Source organism: Plecotus auritus, assembly GCF_963455305.1.
Source record: "Plecotus auritus genome assembly, chromosome: 5".
Lineage (NCBI taxonomy): Eukaryota > Metazoa > Chordata > Mammalia > Chiroptera > Vespertilionidae > Plecotus > Plecotus auritus.
The window spans coordinates 108,831,077-108,848,183 of record NC_137776.1 but is presented as its reverse complement, the minus strand read 5'-3'; the positions used below and the strand labels follow the sequence as shown (position 1 = coordinate 108,848,183).

The window sequence follows — 17,107 nt, the reverse complement described above, 5'->3', positions numbered from 1 at the left end:
AACCTAGTTTCACATATTAATTGCTTCTAATTAAGAAGGAACATTTTAACCAATTAGCTTTTGGAATTTAAGTGTAATCAGAAGCATAATTCAGGGACTTGCTAATTGCTAAAAGCTCTTAGCCTTTGGTCTGTATGCACACGGTCATGTATGTATAGGTGGTGGCTGAGAGGCCCAGAAACTCTTTAGCTACAGTAGCTGTGTAGACAGCCATCACCCAGACCTTGGAAGTTAACATGTGAAACAAACGGGGTGGGAGGAATGTAGGCAATAAGAGAGAATAGGAACATCAGACTGGACTGATCCAGGTTCTAAACCAACTTGACTACTGAGGTGTTGGCTAATGTTAGGCATGTTGCATCACTTCTACAGATTTATTGGATACAAAATGGCAAAGGTCTCATTCAGCTCCCAGGATTCACGACAAACTCCAATGTTTTGTGATAACCTTCCATAATTCCATGTGAGGTGCGAGCTGTATAGGAAAAGAGAAAAACATCCATTGATAGAAGATCCAGGTGTGCTGATTGACACTTCAGCAGACACAATACTCAAGTATTATGGGTTGGCAACGGCTTCGGCAGCCCGAGGATGTTTTGAAGGAGAAGATCTTTGACTGTCTCTTGGCACTTCATTCCACTCTGGTTTTTCTTTGTCTATCTTCATCATTTTAATGGCTTTTCCTGGGCTGGGTGGTACTTCGTCTTCTCCAGTGTCGGCCTCACATTCTGGACACCTGACCGTGGCCCCCCTGGTGGGTAGCTGTTCTCTCTCTCCATGCATAGCAGAGAGCATCCTGCTCTTCTGGTCCTGCCTCATCTTGCTTCTCTTGCTGCAAAACGGGCTCTCAACAGGAGTCTACCTACCGCTGCTGCTGATTGAACTTGGTAATTACCAAGATTTTTCTTTGGCATCTTGACTTGGGCTTAATGCAGCAATCCTCATTATTATATAATAACTTACCAGCCAGAACTTGCTCATCAATTTCTCCTCCATCTACATGATTATTTTCTTTATAAAAGTAAAACAGGTTCTTATCCACCTCCTGCCGTCCCTCTCTGGGAGAAGTCAAGCTGTTGTCCATTGGGTACAAATGGTGCTGTTGATGTGTGTTTCCTGGGCTTGCGTTAGTGTGAGCTATGATCTGACTAGTTTCTGCCTTGCTGGTGGCTTACAGCTCACACTCCTGTACTCTCAGCCTCCAGGCCTGTGGATGGGAAGCAGAGGGATGAGGAGAACACTCCAGGAAAAAGGCATGGAAAGGGGTCAGCTAACTGTGTGGTTGCTGCTTTTGGGTGGCACTGCTGGAAGGGCAAATGCTCTCTACAAGTTGGGTAGACAGCCATCACCCAGACCTTGGAAGTTAACAGCATCTTTCACAGCATCTCAGCTGAAAGGCCCCGTCCCCTCAGTCTCACGAAAGGGAATCCCTATGGAGGAGGCAGCAGACCATGCCCTCAGCATCCCGGGCTGAGGCTGTAACTTCCCGGCAGGGCCTGTGCTGGAGATGGCGTCCAGCATGCCTCCATCACAACAAAGTGAACAATGAAATAGATTCATGTGTGAGGCGTGTTCTCATTAGGTGCAGCCTTCACGAAAAGTAATTAAAAGTTGGCAAATACTCTTTCTAGATGATTAATAGGTCATCTCCACGTTTCCTTTTGGGAGGTCAGTTGCCAGTTACCAAAAATGAAACACCTGCTTTTACATCAACGTGGCTGCTGCCCGAGACTGAGCAGCATGCAGCATTCCTGGAGCTGTTAAATATGTCCACTGTGCCAAAAAAAATGGGGCCTTATGTTTACCCAAGTCCTGAATAAATATGGTGGATTTGGGGACACAGATCTGATTAAAAATGTCTCCCTAAGCCAACATGAGAACTAAGCTAACTTACATGTAACTTAGGTACATGTAATTTATGAAGAATACTAGTGGCCTGGTGCATGAAATTCATACACATTAAAAGGGAATTAATTAGAGGAAATATTTTAATATTGCTCTTTGCCCTTTAATAGAAGGTCAGAGATGAAAGAAAATTAGTAAAATGTATATGAAAATCTCCCTCCTGTCAGAGTCTGGGCGCGCCACGGGACCCAAAGTCAAGTGTCCGCCCACCCGCGTATGCCTCAAAATCGCGTGAGATCCAGACCCGGCCGGCCCCTCCCCCCTCAAGCCCCACCAGGCAGGGGGTGCAGCCTCAGGTCCCCTGGCTCCAGTGCTGGGGTGGGGGATGTGGCCTCAGGTCCCCCATCAAGACTTGCCAGGTGGGGGGTGCGGCCTCAGGTCCCCCGTCCTAGCGCCAGGTTGGGGGCGTGGCCTCAGGTCCCTCGGTGCAGCCTCAGGTCGCCCAGCCTGGCGCGCCTGGCGCCGGGACGGGGGTGCGACCTCAGGTCCCCCAGCCTGGCCTCAGGTCCCGCGGCCCTGGCGTGAGGGCGGGAGGACCATTTGCATATTAGCTCTTGATTATATAGGATGATTAGATGGCAATGAATGGTCATTTTGGTGGAATAAAGCACATTTAAAAGAAAGTGCCTCTGAATTTGAATTCCAGTGAATACAATCAATATTTCCTATGTTCAGTTTCAGGGAGTGCAGTTTCCTCCAGACTTTTGCATGAACCAGGTGAGCACTGAGTACGAACTTCACTACTGAAGGGCTTAGAAACAGATTGCTGGCTCTTTCAGGAGGAGGCAGGAAGATGAGGTTATAAGGCAGAAAACCTGCTTAATAATTTCCTTTTTCACTAAAGTGTCCATTGATGCGGACATTGTATTACCTGAACATTTCACTCCTTGGTCAGTTTACTGTAAACCTCAAATGCCTCAAGGGGCTTGTTAAGGACAAAACCTTCCCATAGTACCTCTCAGGCTCCTGTCACCTTAGAGGTGGGGGCTCTTAAGAGACTCAGAGTTTGTGATTGAGCCACATAGGTTGTTCTCATTGGACTCTAATGTTCCCTCTGGTCCAGACTCATCACAACCACCATTGTTGTCAACCTCCAGAAGTCGGTGAGGGACACACAAAGGTGAGGACACAGAGGTTCCAAGGTTTCAAGTCAGACTGGGTCAACTGAAGAGGGTCTGGCCTGCCGCAGACCTCCGTCCCCTGCCTGTTAGGTCAGCAGTACCCCCACTCCACTGAGGTCCTGCCCACAGTGGCGGCAGAGCATAAAATAGGGAATTCATCTCTCTGGACTCCAATGAGCATGTGTTTCTGTGGAAAGACCAGAGAGGAGTCAGAATCCCCATGTTTCCAGGTCTAGCCCGCACTGGCTCCAGGTCTAGCCGGTACTGGCTCCAGGTCTAGCCCGCACTGGCTCCAGGTCTAGCCTGCATTCATTCCAGGTCTAGCCTGCATTGGCTGTGTAGCCTGAATCAGATGATAGAATCATGGCCATAATCTACTGGAAGGAATTTAGGGATCACCTCTGCTGGTGCATCGGAACCACCAAGACAGCTCATGAAAGCACATTCCTGGAATTTGGATTCAGTTGGTCTGGGGCAGCCCTGAAGATCCTGCTTTTCTAGCCAGCTTCCAAGGTGGGCCAATGCTGCCTCACTACGGACCTCATAATGCTTGAGCATCATCTGCTTATGATAATCTTGTCATAAAATGGATTGGCAAACTCTTTAAGGGCCAGTTAGTAAATATCCTAGACTTTGTAGGCTATATCGTCTCAACTACTCAAATGTCATTGTAGCCACAGACAACATGCACGTGAATGAGTATCTGTCTTCTGATAAGTCTTGACAAAAGCAGGAGGCAGGCTGTGGGCTCAGGGGGCTGACCTCTCAGCACACGCTTCCAGCCCTCAAACGGGGTGCTCTGGCCTGACTTTTCTCCAGGACTGCAGATAAGGTACAATCATACCATAAATAATAAGTATGACACCTTCACTTATTTTAATAATCATTGAATCTGTCTTTATAAAGATTCCCTCTAGTTATTAGGTATTACATAAAAAGTAAGAATGTTAAAGAGATGACAGAATGGACCACTTTGAATGGTAATTTAGGAACTTTCTTGGTCTCAGGAAACAGATGCAAAGAACTCCTTTGTATCAATAATACCTCCATGAAATAGAGCACAAACGGAGGCTCGATAGACGAAACCACCACGTTCCCGATGGTCTGACACACTCACTGCCTTCAAAGGATATTTTACTTAAAGAACATTCGATACACGAAGACATACCAACAAGTTATATTATTTTTTATTCATGTTAGAATTTCTATCAGTGTTTGAACATTAACATTTAGAGAGTTTGTACATTTTTGCCTTCCAAGGTTTAAAATGAGAACCACACTAGGTCACAAATGGTAACTAATACACATTTCATAATTGCATGAATACTCACTCGATCTCCATCTCTTAACACTGTTAAACATTTTCTTTCTTGCTGTACTTTACAATGAAGTGTGCCCCACTCATGTCTCAGCAAAGTTTAGACATTATGGATTCATCACATATAAATTCTTTAAAAATATACTTCTGTCAAAGACTTGATGACTACTATGTACACTACAAAAATAAATTTTCATATAAATAAATTATATGGCATACTTTTATCTTTGTAATTGAAATGACACAAACCCATTTCCACCAAAATTGGCAGGCAATGAGACCCAGTTTGAATATTTATTTCCTTTAAACTCCTTACACTAAAACCGACTATGAGACCTTAATGAAAATGTTATATACTCTGAACTATTTAACATTAGTAAGCACTCTATACAAATAAAAATTCTGTTCCAAAGTAAAACATAGCTGTAATAGTGTTTCCAATAGAAATAAAAATCCCTGCATTTTGTTATAAACTGGCATGACAAATACTGTAGGAAAACATTCTTATGATACAAAATTATAAATATCAGCAAAGATTTCTTTTAAAAAATTAAAACATCCAAATGAACAAACAAGACAGACAAAATAAAACTATTTTAAAAAGGGAGAGAGAGAAATTCTAGTTGCCTGCCAGCCCTGTGTTCTCCCTTTGCCAATGTGACTATTGGAGAAAGTTCCACGCTGAGCAGAAAGCAAGGGCTGGACAAGCTGTCAGGCACCACACAAGTTGGGCTCAGGAAAGGAGCGAGGGCACGCCACGAGCCAGAGGGAAGCAGACCTCAGAACTTGCATCCTCTCTCCTGAATGCAGGACGCATACATTTTCCGAGCAGAGCTGGGTGTTAGGTAGACAGTGTGGCTAAGGGAGGCACCAAACAGTAGCAGGGGGGCCGGCGGGCCCCTGGCATATTAACATACACCTGGGGCTCACAGGTGGCTTCCAATTACCATCTTACAGTCATGCATTTAGGGTCTGAGGTCACTGCACTGCTGGGTACTGCAGGGGGCCGTTGCCTTTCGAGGAAGATTTTCCATGTAAAACAGGAGGGCACAACAGGAGGGAGCTGCCAGTTGTGCACTCCTAGAGTAGCTTAGTCTAGGTGCCAAGTGCTTCCCCGGCATGCTGGTCTCTGGCTAAGAGCTGAGGAAGACCAAGCCTCCGCGCAAGAGAGAATCGATACAGAAGCAAATCTTTACAAATAATGCCTGGTTGAGAAATCTGCCTCCATACCCATTCCTCAGTGGAGTGTGTGCACCGAGCATCTTCCTGCTTGTCAATAAATGTCACATTGAAAGAACACTAATAATGGTGAGAAAAAAATAACTTAGGAAGTGTGCACCATCACGTTAACATAAACACATTGAGAAGGATCCTTCTAAATCCTACCAAACTTCCGACCCCGTGTCGCCTTACTGAATGCTCACTATTTATTTTTAAAGATGCAAACAGACCCAGAAAGCCCCAACCAACTGTGCAATTTAGGGAGAAAGAGAATTTAAATGGCAGGGACTCAAAACATCCCCTCTAGGTTTATTGTGGGCTCAGAATAGACAGGTTTTTCTACCTGATAGCAGGGTCATTATCTCCAAAACATTTTTAATCCACTCTTAGATTTTTTGTGTGTGTGTACTGGTCACAAGAGATACAAGGAAGGCTGCGCAACATGCTCATGCCCAGCTGAGGCTCAGCACGAGGCATGCTCTCTAGCTGTTGAACAATAATGAAGATGAACAGAGGTTAGCTCTAGGCCCTGAGGTCCCAACGTCCACCACAAAGATCCGTGTGAAGGAACTTCTCCCCTCTGAGGCACGAGCTGGGTGCCTGGATGGCAGCAATGATCTTAAGAGGTGCCTTGGACATGAAGTGAGTCTGACAAAAGCATAAGGCGATGTTTTGGGCCAGACTAGCCCCCAAGCACTAGGCAATGCTCTTCCAGCCTGACCAGGGCAGAGCCCACTAAAGGTTACAGACAGTGAAAGAAAAACAAGAAACAACAATCACAGTACAGTACATTGGGAAACCACACACACGTTCACACGCAGCCAACAGGAGGGCCACGTCCAACTACACCTAGAAGCCACCGGGTTTAACGTGCTTTCTTCATATCTGCTCATTAAACAATAACAAAATTATCACGCATAGCGTGTTTGAAAGTTAACAGTAACATTTCATACTACCACAGGGTTGTGATATGCAAATTTAAAATATTTTAAACAGAAACCTTTACAAAATAATCCTATTATATAAGCAATATTTGCATAGAATTATACAGGTAAATTATACAATATTTAAGCAGCAGCAAGATATGCTGAAATTTAAGACTAAGTTAAGCTTGGTTGGGGCACTGAGACCAATGTACAAACAGGGCGGGCCTTGCTGCAGCCGCCCCACCGCCCACCCTGGGCCCGGAGTGGAAAGCGCCAGACCGCACGCCTTTACATCATTCCTTCGTATTTACAGATGTGTACACCTCTTAAATATTTAAAGAAATATTTCACAAAATAATACAGCCAGTTACAGTAATAGCGAACTGCAACCCCGGTGCAGGGCGTCTTCCCAGCTCCGAGCAGCGCGCTCCTTGCAGGTGCGGGGCTGGGATTCCGATCTTTGGCCTCTTTGCTTCAGGTTTTACTCACCCTTCGAAAGAATAAAAAAGGAAGTCAAACGAAGTAACAGGTCTAGGAGTCCATATTTACGAAGCACACTAACAGGCAGAGAGAATCTCTGTATGGAAAGTCAGGATGGTGGGGCCGGCGGGCTCTCCAGGGGCTGGTCTGGACCCTTTCCTTGATTTAGGGGCAGGTGCCAGTGTGCTCACTTCGTGCCCATTCACCAAGCTGTGCGCCTATCAAATCACCTGCAGGGTATGTGAACCAAGACGGAAACATTGGTGAAGGGGCAGCTGCTAGCATCTTTGTTAGTTGCATCACCCTCAACAGGTTAACGGTGGGGGTGAGACCAATCTGGGACGAGACTGGTTGCCCAGTGATGAGAGCCTGGACCTGGCAGCCCTGCCTTGAGAATCAGGTCATAGGCGTTCAGGTCGGGACATACCAATGCCAGGGGCTCCGAGCCCCAGAAACCTCAGGAGCCTGGCCCTGTGTCCCCCACCGCACGCACCTCAGCTGGAGCCGCTGCCCCGGGGCCGCTCCTCACACTCCACGTCCTGCAGCTCTATGACCTCCACCTTGGAACCCCTCCTCTCGCACCGGACGTTGAAAGGCACATGGGGGTCCTCGAACAGCCCAGGGTCCATCTGGGGGTAGTCCTCGTAGCCGGGGCACAGCCCCCCTCGGGGGTGCCGCCCGGGGGCGGGCGGGGGGTGCACAGCGACAGTCACAGACGCTGAGGCTGTCACGGTGGTGATGGGCTGGCAGTAGCTGGGCACCGAGCTGCCCGTGGCAGTGAACACTGGGTGCCGAGGGTTGTGCGAGCGGGCTCCCCGGGGGCCCACGCGGTCCCTATTGCTAGGGCCAGAATGGCCTTCAGTAGAAATTTCGAAAGCGTCTCTGCGCGGTCTGTAGGGGGGCGGCCGCAAGCCTTCTCTGGGAGGTTCCCTCTGGGGCTGCGGGCCTGGCCGTCCGGGTGGCAGGGACCCTGAGTCCAGGTGGGGCTGCGGCCGAGAATTGGAGGGCGGGTGATGCCTGGCTTCCGGATGGACCACCTGCAGAGGGCGAGGGCAGGTTAAAGCAGGCTGGGTGCTGACCCCAGGACGGGCATCACCCCGTCGCTCCCAGCACTCCCCTACTGGCCCTGGTTCCCGCCTGGCCACCCACACACAGCTCTTCTTAACCCAGCGGCCTGTCGACCCTGCAAATGGCTGGGAGAGGCCCTGGGAGCCAACAAGGACCTTCCACTCACAAAGAAAAACCCGTTCTCTTACAACCCCCACGGTGCTCCTCCACGGCAGAGGAGCGCCTTACTCGGACCCTACATCTAGGCCTAGACTCTAGGAGTCTTACTCGGACCCTGGACTCTAGGCTTTCACCAGCACAGCTGTCTGGGCACAGAACAGCTGCCCGCAAACGCAGGGCTGTGGTTGTAGAGGATCCGAGCTGCCTCCCAATGTACACCCCCTGCTCAGGAGGGCCAGCTCCTGAACTCCACTTAGAGCTGCTAAGCATCTGGCCCTGGCTCGCCCAGATGGCAGGCCTTGGCAGGACCATCTATATGTACTCTGGTGAACACACCAGCCATTAGGGACATGTAGCTATTTGCATTTAAATGAACTAAATTCAAAATTCAGCCTCTTGGTCTCACTCGCCACATTTCAAGCGCGCAACAGCCACACGTGGCTACGGTCCGCATCTGCACCGTCGCAGAAAGTTCTGCGGGGCAGTGCTGCTCGGCCTGCTCGTGAGGAATCTGGCTTCTGGGTCTCTATACAAAGCGGAGAGCAACACAGTGGCCACATCAATCAAAAGGACCGTGACCAACTTCAAAGTCGTTCAGCTTGTACCTATTTTTAGGCTCCCGCTGAACTAAACCAGATTCACACTGCAGCTCAGCAGGCATCACCCCGGGGGGTAAGCGGAGGAAAATTTAGGTGATTTGGTTGGCCCTTCTCTCTTTCACAGAAGGCGTGCTCTGGCCGGCACTGGAATACCCATTTCCTGGAGGGACAGCAGGAGGCCCTCGGTGGGGGTAATCTGAGCCCCAGAACTGGCCTTGGAGAAGCTCTGTGTGCTGGGCTCTAGGACTGGGGCCGAGGACAGCCTGGGAGCAGAAGACGAGCCTGGGCCCTGCGAAGGGGCTCCCAGCTTTCCTGAATGACCTAAGGCTTAGCTTCTCAGCCACCAAGAATATGTACCTGGAGCCACAAAAGCTTCTGGTAAAGTCTTAGACAACAAGAATAGAAATAATTTTGTAACCAAGGGCAATTAAAGGTAATAGAAATGAGAGAAAACAAAAACAGATCACTTTGGCTAGCAATAAAAATCCCACTCCATTTTTAAAAAGTATCATTTTAAAACGATATGCAGCTTTAAAAAAAAAAAAAGAGGCCAGGCCTCCTCTACCTCTAGCCGCTCAGCTCACACTGCACTGAGGCCAAAGGGACAGCAGCTGCCTTGTGTCCTTCCCTTACGGCCTCTGCCGTTGTGACCCCCGGGAGAGCCAACTCTGTGAAACTGACACTTACAGTTTCAGAAGAGTCAAATATTGGCAATTGCCGACGGCTCCCCTTAACCCCCACTTTGCTTTCGCATTGGGTCCGGCAGACTTGCTGCTCAGAGCAGGGCGGGGCTGCCGAGGCGGACTTACGGAGGAGCGGGCGAAGACAGGGTTCTCCGTGGCCTCCACGATCACCTGGTGGGCAGGGCCCCTGCTGCCCTGCTGGGCCTCATACTGCCGGAGCTCCTCGCTGATGCCTGACACCGTTGTCTGAGAACTGTACTCAGAGTCAGAGGAATCAGACCCGTTGTTCACATGACGGGGGGGCACGGCAAAGCGGACCACACTGGGGGGCGGCTCAGGGGAAGGCGTGGGCAGCCGGCTCAGCCCGTTGGCTGGAGACACCTATTTGAGAGGATTCTGTATTAAGAGTGCTATCATCCACATGCCTGTTGTTCAGGGCCTCTGTCCTCCCTCACCACGAAGCTGTACTCCCCCCACCCCCTGCCACCGGGAGGACCCCCAGGGCTGTGGCTGGAGCAGAAGCACCGCCCTCGCTCACACTGCGAAGGCAGGTGGGCCTTTGACTCCTGCCCACCCCACATCTATCTTGAGTGGAAAATGCTTTACTGATATATGATAAAGGTCGATAGGACTAAGGTGCCAATCATGTGGTTTAAAAAAAAAAGTTGAAGGACCAGTACTACAACCCCAAAACTATTAAAAAAGAAAAAAAGCGATAGTTCTTGAGATGTTTGCTGAAAAAGTAACTCATCAGTAATGTGAATATACCTAAAATATCTAAATTAAGAGGGACACCAGGCAAAACAGCGTTCACACTCAGCCAGGCATGGTTACTGACCTCAGGATACGGTCCGAAGAAGGACAACAGGACCGGAAGCAAAACCAGCCCGTTGAGGACACCCAGGATCGTCAGGATCGCCAGGACGGCAAAGAAATACCTTGAGGATAAAAGGGAAACAGAAACTCTCACTGAGAACTGTGGCCAAGGTAAATTAAGCTACGATCCACATGCCCGAATGCCACAGCATGTCATAAGCCAAAACGAGCAAAACCCACACAGCGAAAAGGCTGTTACAAAACTGAGGTTCAAATTCAGCACAAGAGTATATATTTTCACTTTATGATTTTGAGGGCTGCATTGCACAACCTGAAGTTCATGAAGGAAGAAAAGAATTAGTTTGTTAATTTGCTGAACTCTCATGGCATGTAATGTTATTTATGAACGTGCTACACAAACTCAAAAATATGGAATGTGAATTGAATGGCTGCGCAGACTGAAAGCACAAATACAATGCAGAGGGGCCCTGTCCGTGAAAATCCAGCAGAAGCAAACAAATGAAGCGAAGGGTGTAGAATTGAACCAATTTGGCCCAGGAGGAAAAGCAGCCCACTGTCCAGCAGCTAACCCACTGTGAAATGGTCTGCCCCCTACAGCGGCATCTCCAAGTCTCCGGCGTATCAGGTAAGGCTCTCCCTGGGCTTTCATTAATCGCGACTCTCTGTCTAGAATTCGGTGGGTTCCAGTTTAACCAAACAGCTGCCACCTTCCTGAGACCAGGAACCAGCCTTCTGTAAAGAAGACGCTGCCCATTCTGTGTTTGCTGGGGCGCTAGTGGAGTGGGGAGGGCGGGCCACAGGGATGGGGCTGCTCTGCGGCCAACCTTTTGTGGACAATTTAGCGCCTCTGAATACTCGTTTTGCAACAGCCAATTCAAATCTAAAGGCCGCAGCAGCAGGAAGAGGAGGAGCGTGCACCAGTGGCCCTGCTCTCCCACCACTGAAGGCTAAAGTCTGGGGTGGGTTGTGAACACCAAGGTAAGCCTGTCCGCCAGGGACAGCCACTGGCGGACACTCCACCCGGGGAGGCGCAGGCGCCACACGAGCATGTGTTTCTGTAACAAATGATTTCTAGGCCGTTTTGCTGGGAGTGGGCTGTGGGGTGGGGGCTCAGGATGTTCTGGGAAGAGGGAGGGCAAATATCTCTCTGTTAATGGTCCTCTTGATCATAAAACAGAACAGGCACCAAATGTTGCCATTTCTATATATGTTTCGACATTAGATGAAAGGAGAGAGAATCCCTATAAAAATACAAATACCTCGCAGCTATTGTAAACACCGGGAACTCCTGAGCTGCATTAGTAAAAGCCAAGCAGCCGGCATCCTGCTCTAATGTAAACTGCGGGAACTTTAGGCAGAGGCATACATCAGCAGCAGGCATTAAGACATTTGCATCCCATCCATCTAACTGTAGAATAAACAGACCAATTAGATTTCTGACGCTTAGTGTATACAATGTCTGCTCATCTAGTCAACCCCAGCGAGGGCCTTATCAGGTTAATCCATCCAGTTCTAGAAAATGGGAAGCCCTTTTAAGTGCTTGACACAGGAGGAACTCTGGTGTCTCTGGGAGAGAATAGCAGCCAGGGTGAGACAAGAGAGCTGGGCTTCTCGGCCCTCCATCCAGGCTCCCAGCTGCTTGCTCAGACTCAGGCTAAGTTACCTCTGTGCGGCCCACTTGGCACCCCCCATGAGACAGCTCGATCCTCTGAGATCCCGTCATGCCCTGCGTTCCCCATGGCTTTGAGTTGCGTGTGAACTCTCTCCCGTAAGTTCCACGGTGGGGGGCAGGGTCCCTATGACTTGCTGTTGTGTGAAATGGCTCGTGTGAAGTGCTTGTCACATTGTGTCCCGTGAGAACTTACAGAAGAGAAACTCTTTTGATATAGGTTCTTTTTAATGACAAAGAAACCACTAATGTCTGAATAAGTAAATGCATGGAAAGGAAATACAGGAAAAGTCAAATTAGGAGCTTAAAACAAAGCTCAGAACAAAACCTTACTCTAGTGTAGGCATATATCTATCTGGTATCAGCAAACAAGAATGTACTAATTGGCTTGGTAAGTGATCAACAGTCCATGCTGAGGACACCGGCAGTATGGACATCACCCGGGAGTCACCTTCCCACCCCAACGAAATCCACTCTGCCTTTACAGAGAGCCCCGGCCGACTCACAGCACGTGGGTGTGAGAAGGGTGGTCCGCACTATAGTGACAGTGAGCCAAGGTCTGCCTCTCGTTCTAGGAAGGCTCTGAGATGCTGAACCGCCCCGCCCGATGGGTTATGCCCCATACCCGTGCACTGATGTTTTTTCTGTAATAAACTGGCTGAAACGGAAAACCTTCTTCTTTGTACTTGAAAACGAAACGTCTCCCCAAGACACACACGTGTACACACACCAGGAAAGCCTGGTTGGCTTCTCTCTCCAGATTCCTAAAGCATCGCAAACCGTCCAGCCATTTCTCACATTTGGTTCTAACCCTGGATCCTTGCTCCCATGATGCTGCTGCCTTCCTTGCCTGAGGCGGGCAGCGTCAGCCTCGAGAGTGGCTGCTGTGCAAAGCAGCAGACCTGCTCAGGCCAGTACATGCTCTTGCCCTGCTGTCCTCAACTTCTCTTCAAAAGGAACACCTGCTCTCCTTCTATACGTCACAAAGTCACATTCTTCATTAAACTCACCAGAAACTCCTTGCCTTCAGTTCCAAAGAGAAATGGCAAACTAGGCTTGGATTTCCGAAACGTGACACCCACGTCACATCTTAAATGTATCCCGAATCTTCGTGGAACGCAAGACTGAAAACTGGGCACCTTACCTTCGCTTCTTAAATGAGTAAGATCTAGGTGACAGTTTTAGGCAGCTATGTTTTCCTGGATCCAGTTTTGAAGGAGAAGTGAAGGTCAAATGCAGTCAATTACTGGGAACCACAGTTGTCTCTTTCTGTGGATATTTCTAACCCGGAATACTTTCCCTGGGCTTGGGGTATTGGATGATCATTTGGCCTGGAGCAGTTTGCTGCTACCCTCCAAACCCTCCATCTTTTCTCCCCAAGATATTCCCCAAGATGGCCCTGTTGGAGGGCTTGTCTTCATACCTCTCAGCATATCTCTGAGTTAATAAAATAAACATAAAGTGGCATCACAGATTGTGGTAATCAAAACGTGTTGTATACCTTACATATATATGATTTTCATTTGCTAATTACAAATTATACCTCAAAGATGGGGGGAAGTTGAGTCATAATGAAGAAATGCTGTAATCTACCACAGACAGAAGGAAATAAGCAACAGAAATCACATGAGCAAGAAATAACGATTTTCCAAACACGTCTTCTCTCCTACTCCTGCTTACCTGACGATGAAATCAAACTCCGATCCCGCCAGCATCAGCACCCCCAGCAGCGTGGAAACAGCCCCGTCGAGGACGGGCGCAAACATATGCTCCAGGGCGAGCACGGCCCTGCGATTCTTGTCGCCAATGGCCGTGAGGAAGGCCTGTGCAACGGAGAAGGGCAGGCGGTCAGTCCTGGGCATGACTGGGCAGCTCTGTCTAAATTCCGTGAGCTCTTTTATCTGCCCCGACAGGATCTCTCAGATCTTCCTGGGAACATTCAAGTGGGGTTACTCAACTAGCAAAATCTGGGCTTACACTAAAATGACCTGTTCATGACACCGGGTCATATTCGGTATTGACGTACATCTTGAATAACAACAACAACAAAGAGGGAAAGCATACTTGCCTGAAATTAAAAACCAAACCAAAACGATACAAAAATGAGCCAAATGCGCTCTTCTTTTCACCGTTACTCGCCCTTGAGCTTTCTCCCCCAAATTCTCTCCCACAATTAGCATGGAGACCTCAAGTTGTGAAAGTGACAGCATTCAGCCTGACATTTGGATGGTCAAGATCGCAATTCTGAGTGGACTTAACGCTGTGTCACGTGCAACTAGGCGCTATTTGCTTCCTCGTGAGGATGCTGAGGTTAGAATTTCTATTACTGGATTCAAACTAATGTGCTTGTAGCACATCTCAGCACCACAGACATATCACAAGAAAAAGACAGGATTGTAAATTCCAGTCAATCCTGGTCTGACCACAGGTGGACATACCCTGTTTCCTCTGCCTTCTCTAAGCTCTGCCTGGTCAAGAATGCTGTTTTTCTCAATGGCAACTTCACAGAGCCCCAGTGTACCAGACTGTTATCTCCAGACTGCTGGCCTGAGATGAGAACGTGACCCAGGTCTGATTAAATGTGGGTCAGTTACTGTTATAGCCTGCCAGGCCCCACAGCTGAACCCAAAAAGGCGACGGGGGGTGGGGAGGCTGGGCTGTGCGGAGAAAAGAGGGCTAGGAGGTTCTGAGGGCCCGGCTCCGTAACCCCCCGGCCTACATCACACTGCAGGCGCCCTGCCATCGCCATGCGCCCTGCACAGGGACAGGAGTGTTACTTTCCTTAATGGATCAAGAAACAAAAGCACACCACGGTGTGCTGTGAGTCTTCATTATTTTCTCTTAAGTGGGCTTGGGTTCCACATAGACCTAGTTAGGAGCCTTCAGGGCCCATCTATCGGCCTTTTTCTCTTGGGAGGAAAGACCGCATTGTTGGGAACCTGTTACTTTGTGCTGTACTTGGACCGTGAGGCCGTAAGCATTGGGCTGGCTTATCCTCTCAGTCAATGTGTGTCACCGACACAGCACACTGACAGGAGACCTTCACGGGAGAAGAATGCATGTCACCACCAGTAGCCGCTGCCCGCTTTAAACACACACTCAAACCCAGGATGGGGAGGAACACCATGCGTGTCCCGTGTGTAGAAGGTCTCTCGATGGAGACTTGGGCCCAAAGCCCTGAGCAGCTCCTGATCCCCCTTAAATCTCGGTACTAAGAGACATCCTTCACTAAGAGACCCGGGCACCACGCAGTGTGAAGCCTGGCGCAGGCATTTCCATCGCTACAACATGAGCGAAGACACATCTGCCCGTGCGCAGTGTCAGCTACCACAACTGCATCCGCGTCAGAATAAAAATGACTGTGGAATCCTAAATGACTGTTTTCTCCTTCCTGAAGAAATGATATTAGAATCATGTGTTTTTAAGCTCTAGGCTGTTAGGGGCCTTCCTCTCTCCCTCCTCCCAGTTCAATAGAGAAAGTAACTTGGGCAGGTTCAAAATTTAGCAAATTCTGTTTCTGTATTACCAGCTTTTCACGCTGCACACTGGGATGAAAATGGGTCCATTTCAACAAGACATCCCTTCCGAACCACAAAGGTGTACACTCTCTAAGCTGCATGAAAGTGGCCCTGAACGAGTCCTGTGGAGGACCATGAAGGCATGGAGTGGGAGCAGATGCCCAGACACGCATGTGCTAAGCGCTGAGCCCAAGGAAAGTCAATGCTGGACATGCCAAAAGCAAAGCTAAACGTAACTAGATCAATCCCAATGCTTGGGGTCCTAGCCGAGGGCAATCCAAACATCAGTCTTCACTCAGTCAATAAACAGTCATGGAATGCCGACCCACAGCCCAGGACTCGGCCATAAGCACGACGCATGGGCAGGCTGTGAGGCTCCTGAGTAATTCTCTGATGCACACGGACAAGGGGCTCGTCTCCTGGGCTTAAGGCTCCTGCTGAAGTTTACTTCCCTCCAACAAAGCACTCACAGGACGAGGGGGGAAACTTCCTGTGGAACAACACTAGCTCTCAACCCTGGAGGAGCTGGGTGGGCTCAGGTGGGAGCGCGGCCTCCACGCCGAGCACCTGGCCTGCATTCACCAGCCCCAGCGTGTCTCCACGGCTGCCAACTGGCCGCGCCCTCAATTATGCCATCCCCAGCGAGCCTCTGAGTGTGGTCTCATGTTATCCCTGCTTGATTAATGTGGTTTTTAACACTGTGTGTGGTCCTCTGTGCGTGCGCGCGCATTCTCTCTCTCTCTCTCTCTCTCTCTCTCTCTCTCTCTCTCTCTCTCTCTCTCTACATGTCTTGAAAACACAGTCGACAACTTCAGGACCTGTGGTGCCACTAATGATACCACCAAATAAATGGCATCCTTCGCGGACCTTCTCCTTAGATTCCTTAAGAGGGAAAGGAGTCCAGGCAAATTCTAGTCACTCCTCGGGAATGCGAGTGCCAGTGCCAGTGCACGTGTGTGTACTGGGTGTGTTCCTTGATGGGGGAGAAAATGAAAAGGTTCCTAACTTGGAGACTACGAGAGTTAGAGGATATGTTACTTTTTCATACAGTGGTAGCTGGCAAGTGTCCCGTACCAGAGCGACGTGAACAGTGAATTCCACGCCGATGCCGACAGACGCAATCAGGATAACCACAGGCACGGCACTCAGCTTGATTCCGATGAGGCCCATCATGCCAAAGAGCTCGACCGTCATCAAGGCCAGGACCGTCACCTGTCAGAGGGCACAGGGATGAGTGGCTGGGCACAGACTCGCTCCAGGTATGGAAAACGAGGGGAGGGTGGAAGTCCTGATGTGGCCTCACTTCAGATCAACAGCCAAGAAAGCCCTGGCACCCAAATGCAACACCGCCCTGCTGCAGCGCCAACAACTACCCTGACCTCTAATGCAGCCTCTCCCCACTGGGAAGGGAGCCTGGAGACCACGCTGGGACAGCAGGCACACGAAGGCAAAGTGCAGTATGCCCCTGCAAGTTGTTTCCAACATCCCTGCTCTAGAAAGCATTAACATTTTCAAAACTCCACCAGAGCAACCTATGGAGATTTACACAAATAAGAACTCACCACTAGCTTCAAATTTAATTTGAAACAAGGTATTTCCTTCC

The 17,107-nt window shown here is 49.3% G+C and overlaps 1 protein-coding gene across 3 annotated transcripts in view; it reads right to left on the bottom strand.

Moving 5' to 3' along the window:
• Nucleotides 1-4,192: 4,192 nt before the first annotated feature.
• The window catches only part of PTCH1 (patched 1), a 61,313-nt gene continuing 48,398 nt past the window's right edge, over nucleotides 4,193-17,107 (bottom strand). For all 3 annotated transcript variants that reach the window (XM_080667751.1, XM_080667750.1, XM_080667752.1), the window contains 6 exons: nucleotides 16,579-16,716; nucleotides 13,667-13,809; nucleotides 10,319-10,418; nucleotides 9,607-9,861; nucleotides 7,465-8,008; nucleotides 4,193-6,981 (listed from right to left, as the gene is read on the bottom strand). In XM_080667751.1, the coding sequence (XP_080523877.1) occupies nucleotides 7,466-8,008; nucleotides 9,607-9,861; nucleotides 10,319-10,418; nucleotides 13,667-13,809; nucleotides 16,579-16,716 (1,179 nt within the window). In that variant the 3' untranslated portion in view covers nucleotides 4,193-6,981; nucleotide 7,465. The remainder of the gene's footprint in view (nucleotides 6,982-7,464; nucleotides 8,009-9,606; nucleotides 9,862-10,318; nucleotides 10,419-13,666; nucleotides 13,810-16,578; nucleotides 16,717-17,107) is intronic.